This window comes from Juglans microcarpa x Juglans regia, chromosome 8D (assembly GCF_004785595.1).
Source record: "Juglans microcarpa x Juglans regia isolate MS1-56 chromosome 8D, Jm3101_v1.0, whole genome shotgun sequence".
In the NCBI taxonomy this organism is placed as follows: Eukaryota; Viridiplantae; Streptophyta; class Magnoliopsida; order Fagales; family Juglandaceae; genus Juglans; species Juglans microcarpa x Juglans regia.
The window spans coordinates 1,648,152-1,657,401 of record NC_054608.1 but is presented as its reverse complement, the minus strand read 5'-3'; the positions used below and the strand labels follow the sequence as shown (position 1 = coordinate 1,657,401).

At 34.9% G+C, this 9,250-nt stretch overlaps 2 protein-coding genes across 4 annotated transcripts; one reads left to right on the top strand and one right to left on the bottom strand.

The window, feature by feature from the left end:
• The first annotated feature begins 627 nt into the window (after window positions 1–627).
• On the top strand, window positions 628–4,137 carry LOC121241973 (UDP-rhamnose/UDP-galactose transporter 6-like). Of its 3 annotated transcripts, none has more exons than XM_041139836.1 (6): window positions 628–884; window positions 1,434–1,646; window positions 1,905–2,089; window positions 2,283–2,483; window positions 2,763–2,924; window positions 3,532–4,137. In XM_041139836.1, exons 2-6 carry the CDS (start codon window positions 1,517–1,519, stop codon window positions 3,859–3,861), a joined length of 1,008 nt encoding a protein of 335 aa, XP_040995770.1. In that variant the 5' UTR covers window positions 628–884; window positions 1,434–1,516; the 3' UTR covers window positions 3,862–4,137. The 3 variants fall into 3 exon arrangements, with proteins under 3 accessions (XP_040995770.1, XP_040995771.1, XP_040995772.1); XM_041139837.1 differs by having other exon boundaries at window positions 628–888; XM_041139838.1 differs by lacking the exon at window positions 2,283–2,483.
• A 1,880-nt stretch (window positions 4,138–6,017) lies between these two features.
• On the bottom strand, window positions 6,018–8,467 carry LOC121243226 (40S ribosomal protein S18-like). Its single transcript, XM_041141319.1, has 4 exons — window positions 8,310–8,467; window positions 8,064–8,224; window positions 6,884–7,072; window positions 6,018–6,288 (listed from the first exon to the last, which is right to left on the bottom strand). The coding sequence occupies exons 1-4, from the start codon at window positions 8,310–8,312 to the stop codon at window positions 6,183–6,185; spliced, it is 459 nt and encodes a 152-aa protein (XP_040997253.1). The 5' UTR covers window positions 8,313–8,467; the 3' UTR covers window positions 6,018–6,182.
• Between the last annotated feature and the right edge of the window lie 783 nt (window positions 8,468–9,250).

Here is a 9,250-nt window from a genome sequence, read left to right as displayed (position 1 = left end):
ACGTACACTACCACAACACAACACTGCACTTGTTGTTAATGTCCCTTCAATTTAGTTGTTCCTTCAACTAGTACTATTCTTACCACCATCGCTCTTCCAAGCAATCCATTTTTGGTATTGGATCTTGTTTCTATATAATATTGAGCATGATTTTAAAAAATAGTAATGCCGGATATAGTCTTCTAAAAAAATAGTAGACCTATTATAAAAAAGTATCTAATTATTTTTCACAAGATTTATATTCCTTAGAATTGTACATAGCATTATTTAAAAAAAAAAAAAAAGTAATGATACATATAGTCATGAAGTGCATAAGTGTCGTACAGTCGTTTTGAAAAAGAGTAAAGTCTATTATTAAAAAATTATTTTTTTATATAAGTCTCGTATTTATTCACTTTTTTTAAAGTGATTGCACGATGTTTACGCACTCATAACTGTAACTATCATTTCTCTTAAAAAAACTTAAAATATAGATATAAAAAATATTATCTATACTTATAATTTTAGTTCCAGAATTATTCGTTCTGATGCATTAACTATTAAAAATATCAAATTTTTTAAAATTTAAAATTAAAATTATATATATATATATATATATATATTGATAAAATGATTGGGTGGCGGCAAGGCAACATCTTGCATGAGCTCTTCATTTCCTAACAGAATATCGAGAAAGGAAACCTTGTAAAAGCAGAAAGAAACCCAACATGGATGCCACTATAACGTCCAAACTCCCAACGCTCTCTTCGGTCTTCTAACTGGCTGCGCCTCAACGCGGCACCACTTTCTCTCTTCTTACGTTCCATTCCGTTTCTGCAAGCTCTCTCACTCTCTGGCTGAAGTCGCTCTCTCGCTCTCCGGCCTTAGCTCCCTCCGTTTCGCCGGTACGTAAGTACCCTGCATGCCTTCGTTTTGGAACCGTAGTCTTCGTATGTGTTGTTAGTCTTCTCTTTTTTTCGTCAATCTGTTCTTATGGTCGCTGAATCGGATCCAATTTTTCAAAATGCTTCGGATCCAAATGTCATTTTTGTTTATAAAATATGGATCTGGTTTTCGGAACTGTTTCGTTTTGCGAAGATGTGGAATTTCGGCAAGTGATCTGAAGCATTTAGGATTTTTTTTTTGTGATTGATGAAAATTTTCTGGTGATGGATCTGTGATCCTTCTGAAATGTGCTTAATGAAATTTAAACGTTTTTTTTTTATTTCTCCTTGGGATTTGGACTTCTCTGCCCGGAACTTAACAGTTAATGATTCGTCAAAGCTGAGTGTTTTTCCGTGCTGTTTCGTTAACCAGATGATGATTTTCAATTTTTTTGTTTTATCTAAAAAAATATTTAAATAGAGCGTGTTCGTACAATAATGCAATATCATAATGCCATCGTACAATAATATATGTTGCTGAGTGGATGGAAATCTTGGACTTCCATGTAGATGTGATGGATTTCTTTATTGAAGCTGAGGGATAACCGGATAAGGAAATTGCATTGGTCAATTCTCGGAAATATAATATAATAATGGCTCCGGCTGGCAAGGCTAATGAGAGGGCTGCAGCAGATGCAGCCGCATGGATGTTCAATGTCGTCACTTCTGTTGGGATTATCATTGTCAACAAAGCATTGATGGCTGCGTATGGCTTCAGTTTTGGTAAGTTCCTCTTTATTTATTTATTTATTTATTTTTCTTTTCTTTTTGATGTTCTTTCTCTACATTTTATGTTGCCTTTTCACATTAAATTTATCAGCATGATGGTCTGCTATTACATAGTAATCTGTTTACTTATTAAGCAATGCCTTTGTGCACTTTAAAACTCTAATGCAAATTTTCATCTTGAAAACTGTTTGAGGGATTGTTATAGATATAGACACGCTGCTCATAATCCGGCTTTTTATACTTCTTTTGCAGCTACTACATTAACTGGTTTGCATTTCGCAACAACAACTCTGATGACTGTGGTTTTAAGGTGCCTGGGATATATTCAAACGTCTCATCTACCATTCCGGGAGCTTCTAAAATTTGTTATCTTTGCTAACTTCTCTATTGTTGGAATGAATGTTAGTCTGATGTGGAACTCTGTTGGATTCTATCAAGTAAGTTCTCAATGACCATGGTTGGGTCTTCATTCTGGTGAAATATTGCACCAATTATTTTTTAATTTAGCTTAAGAGTGTCAACCGTGTGTTGGACTTGTAAAAAATGTAGTTTGCAAATGATTTTTTCAAAATAAATAAATAAATGCTAGAAATGACTGCGAACGTTATGTATTTTCAACTTTATATGCAGATTGCTAAGTTGAGCATGATCCCAGTGTCCTGCCTTTTGGAAGTTGTGTTGGATAAAATTCGATACTCTAGAGACACGAAGCTAAGCATAGCAGTAGTTCTACTTGGTGTTGGCGTTTGCACTGTCACCGATGTGAGTGTCAATGCCAGAGGTTTCATTGCAGCCTCTATTGCAGTATGGAGCACCTCTATGCAACAATATGTAAGCTGTCTATTCCTCTAGACATACCCCCATATTCCTCTAGTATATGTCATATACATTAGGGCCCACCGGATTTGAACATTGTGTTCATTTGTGCGTATGTGTTTACCTGCATGATATATATGCCGTCAATTTGGATTTCAACAATTCAAACTGTCATTATCTAGTAACTTTTTTTTGTTAAACTCATCAAGAGTGTTGTCTAAAACACACTCTCTCCCTATATGCTGTCTTTACTGTTCAAAAAGGCTTATTGTTTTATCAAACCTCTGTATGCAGTATGTTCATTTTCTTCAACGGAAGTATTCACTTAGCTCTTTCAACCTGTTGGGACATACGGCTCCAGCGCAGGCTGCTTCATTGCTGTTATTAGGCCCCTTTCTAGATTATTGGTTGACAAACAAAAGAGTTGACAGTTACAACTATAACATAGAGTCTATGGTAAGTACAACAGCCATTTATTGCTAGTGGTCTATGATTCTTACACAAAGTTCATTGTAATTTTATCTTTTAATCTGCAAATGAAAATTGCATCAACAGTTTTTAAATTATCATGTTATATGCAAAACATTTGTGGGCATGTCCATATAGTGTCAATTGCTTTTAGGCAATTAGAAAGGTATATATATTTCCTCAAACAGTTTCCTTGGACATGGAAGGAACTTAAAAAAGTTTCTGTTCATGACATCCCAATGAAACTGCAACCCAAACCAAAATCTCTCTTTCTCTCTCTCTCTCTCTCTCTCTCTCCATTGTTTTGTGCCAGAATGATCCATGAATTTACTTTCTAATATATTGTGTTATGCAGTTATTTTTAAGTGAACCATTTGTAGAATTTTTTGTAGCAGTTCCCGTTTAGAATTGACGATGGCGACTTCTTGTAGTGTGCATTTCGATGTGGTGGTATTAGTTTACATGACTAATGTGCAACCCATTTGTTCTACTTCTACTTGCATAGAGGGATGAATGTATTCTGGCTTCTTTCTTATTCTTTTTTATTTTAATAGAATGGTAACTCACAATTTCAACTGTAACTTGGTCTTAACAGATGTTTATAATTCTTTCATGCACTATTGCCGTGGGGACCAACCTCAGCCAATTCATCTGCATCGGCAGATTTACGGCTGTCTCTTTTCAAGTACTTGGTCATATGAAGACAATCCTTGTTCTTATTATGGGATTCTTTTTCTTTGGGAAGGAGGGCCTCAATCTGCATGTGGTTTTGGGAATGGTCATAGCTGTAGTTGGAATGATTTGGTATGGCAACGCCTCATCTAAGCCTGGCGGAAAGGAGCGTCGGAGCCACTCACTCCCTACTACCCGACAACCAAAACAAAGCGGTTTATCAGAATCCACTGAGCTTGATGGGAAAGTATAATCAGATCATTAGGAATTAGGAAAACTGAGCATTACACAGGTGGCTGATTCCAGGATGATCTTAATTAATCAAGATGGAAAACCACTCCACTCATTCGTTTCTAATTATTCTCCAAACGTTATGAGATTCCTAGTTTCATTTCTTTGTTCCGAGTTCCCCTTCTCCACCTCAAGAGAATGGATGTTTCTAGACAGGCTTTTACGTTTCTTACAAAATTTTTCCCTTGCATGATTGTAATTTATAGTGATAAATTTTTTTGTGGTATTTATTTCCAAACCATGTGTACGATGAATAACATTTTTCACTTTTCAAATATATTCTGGCTCATCTTCTTTTTTTATGCCTTATATTTTTAACTAATATCATAAACATGCATACACAGGTAGAACAACAGCGATTTCTTTACCCAATGATCCAATTTACTAGTGGATTCTCCTAACAGTTTGGTCATGGATTTAAACTTCGGCTACAGCTTTCTTGGCAATGTATACAAGCTGTGTGTGTGTGTGTGTGTGTGTGAGAAAGAGAGAGATAGAGAGAGAGATGAACATTCTCTCTTCCGAGTTCCTTAACTTTCAATATTCATGCAGCTCTGTCGCGTTCTTGTGGGAATAATCAAGAAGGGGAAGACAAACATACGAGGATAATATGGTTCTTGCATGGACATGGTCATGGTGGAGATAGATGAGTTGGTGGGTAATGCTGATTTCTTCCAACAGTTTCTTTTGCTCTGGAAGTCTTTACCGGAAGCATTGGGTTAATGTTTCTTTCATTATCTATTCTATGATCATTCCGGTGCTTCATATTAGTCGTACACTAGCGCATTCAAGTGCACATCAATGCACACCAGATTCAGCTGCTAAATAGTTATCGTCTGTCGCGAGTAAATTTCATTTTAAAGGAAAATGCTCATTTGTCCTCTCACTTTATTCATTCATTTTGACTTTGTCCACTCACTTCGACCGATTGTACATTTAATTTTTTCTTTTTATTTAATGATTAAAAAAGTAATTTTTAATATATTAATATTTTTTTTTATTTTTTTAAAATATTTAAATATATTAAAAGAATATAAGGAAAAAAAAAAAAGCCAAATTGACCTAGCGGTCAAATAGAGGCTTTTCATTAAAATTATGTGTACATTTTTACGTATAATTAGAAATTCGGGACCAAATTTGATGGGAAAAGCTCGAGCCAAACAATATGCAAAATCTAGATGAAATTTTGAGAATTTAATGAACTATATATTTTTTATAAAAAAATTTAAAAAAAAAAAAAAAAAAGTGAATGGGAAGTCCTTCGCACTCAACAAGAAATAGAACAAACTGAAAGCCCACGTCAATTTAGGCACGTTGAAATGAGTTGAAATTTTATAAATAATAAGTTAAAATAATAGTGAATTTTGTGAAACTCACCTAAAATAAATTTAAATATGTTTAAATATTAAACTGAATTTATATGTATTTAAATGTTAAGATAAGTTTATATATTTATGAAAAACTGAAAAATATTGTGAATCACACGTAGTATTGAGTTAAAAAATATTGTAACTCACACATGTAAATAAATTTTGAATTGAAATGAGTTTAGTGATTTGAAAGTTAAGTATTTGAATGTTAGACTCAACTTAAAATTAGTTCAATCCAAGTTCCAAACAAGACCTTAGTTAACATTTAACTGTTAAGCTTAGTTTGGATCTTCAACCCCTCTCAACTCATCATTACAATTTTTTCAAATTTCAACACAAAATATAATAAACAATTCAACTTTTTCAAATCTCAAAATAATAATAATATTAAAAAATAATATTCTAATAATATTTTATCATCTCAACTCAACTCACTTCAACGTCCAAACAACCCTTTAATCTCTTCACCTGCGATATTGTATTCCCCTGTTACTTGATAGATTATTGGCGTCAAATTATGATGCAATTTATGCTCTTATAATTCTGCCTCGAAACAATATCCACAACAAATTGTGTTATACCTCAGCATCACAGTAAGAAAAGAATCTAGCTTTTTGCCAAGTAAATTTGAAGGAAAAAAGTAGGCAATCCATCAAACTCCAAACCACAGAGTACACCGGATTAGCTTCCTAGACATCCACACAGGTATAAGAACACCACTTAGATAGAAGGATTAAAAAAACCAAAATTGAACAAATAAGATAATATGGATAAGTGGACAAGAACCCAACAACAATGTCCCACCCAACCACGGCCACAGTACAAAAGTCTAAAAATGTCTGATAACATGCTAAATAACAAAAATCATCGTCGAGCAATCATATATTAATTGCATAAAACAAAGAAAAAAACCTCAACGCTTCTTAGAGACACCAACAGTCTTCCCCCTGCGGCCTGTAGTCTTGGTGTGCTGGCCACGAACACGAAGGCCCCAGTAGTGCCTCAGACCACGGTGGTTCCTGCATAAGTCTCAGTGTCAGCTCAGTTTTATGTTTCACTGGCCAATATGCTTAACTGCAATGTTGCCGATTCAGAGACTGAAGAATTTCTGTACCACATTTTGGGAACTGATTTAAGAAACCAGCACATGATCATATTTAAGTGAAAAGTTATAGTATCTTCAAGACTGGTTTTGAGAAAGCAACTGGAGATTTGGAATCACCAAAGTCCTATATCAACTATTTGGCACAAATTGCAAATGTCTTGAGCTTCCTCTAATGTGTGATGGCTACCATCTCAGATTCTAATTATATTAAGGATCAGGGGATGGTAAGTATTTTCTAGCAATATATACCCTATGAATTCCACAAGGCAAACAGTTAACAAAACTATTAAACATCCTAGGTCTCAGGCATCTATGAGTCTTGGGTGCTGTGGTTGAAAATGCCTTATTCATGGCCTTATAACAAGTGTGTGCCAGCATGTGGTAATTGCAAAAATGGATCACTTGCGTTCGCAACTCTGATGGTTCAAGTTCAGATGTAGGCTATAAATGTAAGTATGAAAACAAATTAAGTACTTTTTCACTTGTAGTGTTGAAAACGTTATAGTCACCTGATCTTCTTCAATCGTTCCAAATCATCCCTCAACTTCATGTCAAGTGCATTGGAAACCACTTGAGAGTACTTGCCATCCTTGTAATCCTTCTTCCTATTCAAAAACCAATCTGGGATTTTGAACTGCCGAGGGTTGGCAACAATAACCATGAGATTGTCCAGCTCAGCAGCAGTTAATTCACCCGCTCTGACAATAACAATATCACAAAAAATCGACAGAGGTGTCTAATTTTAACTAATTGGAACTTATAATAAAGGCACATTAGTTGGTCATAAAATGAAGTAATTAGCAAAAGCATAGATATACCACAAGATAACAATCCTATATATAAAATACTAAGTCAATAGCAAATCAATACAAGTCTTAGTATGACACCATAATAACCATTCAACACATGATTCCCTGAGTGTGATGCCGCCAATTTATTCAAACATGCAAAACGGACAATTTGAAATGTAATGTGCACATATGGACATCATCAACTATATTATGATATGATTATCTTCAGTCACTCCACCCATCAGATGTTGAACATAGATGCCGGTTCTTAAAATGTAACAAATCCACCATTTTAGAGCCATATTGAATAGAAATTCTAAGGATTGTGCGCATATGGACATCATCAACCATATTATGATATGATTATCTTCAGTCACTCCACCTATCAGCTGTTGAACATAGATGCCGGTTCTTGAAATGTAACAAATCCACCATTTTAGAGCCATATTTAATAGAAATTCTAAGGATTGTAAACAAGCAAAATACTAATAGGTCCATGAAGAAAAGCCCAATTGAGCTTAAATTTTCTACAGAGAGAGAGCGAGAGAGAGAGAGAGAGAGATATTCAAACATTAGAGCAACACAATCCAAATATGAAAATAACTTCAATTTAACTAATACTTTTTTTTATTGGCACCGGGTGTACAATAAAAATTCTCAGTTAATCCCGGGAGTCCGAGGCCCTAGCCAAAGATTTTCCCACAAGTAAAAACTTGGGTAATTCAGGGCGAAGTTCCCAAGTCCAATATTCCCTAGAAATTGTTTGCATCCAATAGGATTCGAACCTTAGAACTACAATGATAAACTTATCTAATACTTTTTTTTACCGTCATCCATACATTCATTTTCCAAAAGTTAAGAAATTCAAGACGATGGCCATAGAGTGAGCGAGAGAGACCTCTTGTTCATGTCGACGTCGGCCTTCTTGCAGACGATGTTGGCTAAGCGGCGACCGATACCTTTGATGGAGGTGAGGGCGAACATAATCTTCTGCTTTCCGTCGACGTTGGTGTTCAGGACACGCAGAATGTGCTGGAATTCCTCGTTCGCTACCAGCGCCTGCGCGCACAATTTTCACTCAGATCCATAACTATCGAAATTCACAAACACGCGTGCACACAAACAAAGAAAACAAGGGCATTACCATTTTGGACTCGCAGAAAGGAAACGAGAGAGAGGATTCGGAGGCAGCAAGCAGGCGGTGCCAAATCGGAAGCTGCAAGCTGAAGTTAGGTTTTCCGCTGAAATCCTTTTATATATACCAACTAAAGCTGCCTTGGCACTCGTAAGAAAGCTAGGGTTTTGTGACTTTTGCACTGTTTGGACGATTTTGACCTCCAATTGATTTCACGAACGTCGAATTTGGGCTATCTGGGCTTTTAGGTAAAGGCAAAATTCCAAAACTTTGGCCCGTTTGAGAACTTTCTAACCAAAAGTTAAAAACTGTCAATTTTAAGCCCAAATTAACGTTTTCATATTAACAATTTTATTCACAAGTCACCGCACCACACTCACATCCTATATTATTAGAGTTAGAATTATTAGAGCGAGAATATAATTTTAAATATTATTAACGTAACAAGATTAAATTTTTAAAAAAAATATAAATTTACATCTTCCAAATCAAATCGTGTCACCGTAAAGTTCGTAGGTTGTCTGTGTTTGGCCAGCTGGCAACTAAACCAAGAAGATAGACCAAGAAGATAGTGAAATTAATGATATAGATGGTGTTTTCTCACACCGAATTGTGAACAAAATGAGTCTAAATAAATTAATATCCTTTCCCAAATATATAAAAATAAAAACACAAGCTACAGGATTAAAATTGCCATAGAGCAAGGCAACTGGAGCAAGAGTAAGATATTATATTTTCTTTTGAACATGTGTGTTTCAAAAATACTGATGACCTTTTCCACACATCTTGCATAGAACTCTTTTAAGTAGTTGTCTATTTTAGTAGAAGACACATTTAAAAGGAACAACACTAGTAAAAACAAAAAGTATTGCTCAAATTTTTTTTTTTTTAGAAAAAAAGGCAACAGAATTATGAAAATACCACTACTATTCATTATTTTCGTATACATT

Excerpts from the sequence above, each read along its gene's own strand:
- LOC121243226 (XM_041141319.1), bottom strand. Across the intron at positions 7,073-8,063 it reads GACGTCGACATGAACAAGAG|AGCGGGTGAATTAACTGCTG; the intron begins GTCTCTCTCGCT and ends TGTTATTGTCAG. Across the intron at positions 6,289-6,883 it reads GAACGATTGAAGAAGATCAG|GAACCACCGTGGTCTGAGGC; the intron begins GTGACTATAACG and ends AGACTTATGCAG.
- LOC121241973 (XM_041139836.1), top strand. The coding sequence starts at position 1,517 with ATGGCTCCGGCTGGCAAGGCTAATGAGAGGGCTGCAGCAGATGCAGCC. Across the intron at positions 2,484-2,762 it reads GCACCTCTATGCAACAATAT|TATGTTCATTTTCTTCAACG; the intron begins GTAAGCTGTCTA and ends CTCTGTATGCAG. Across the intron at positions 2,925-3,531 it reads ACTATAACATAGAGTCTATG|ATGTTTATAATTCTTTCATG; the intron begins GTAAGTACAACA and ends TGGTCTTAACAG.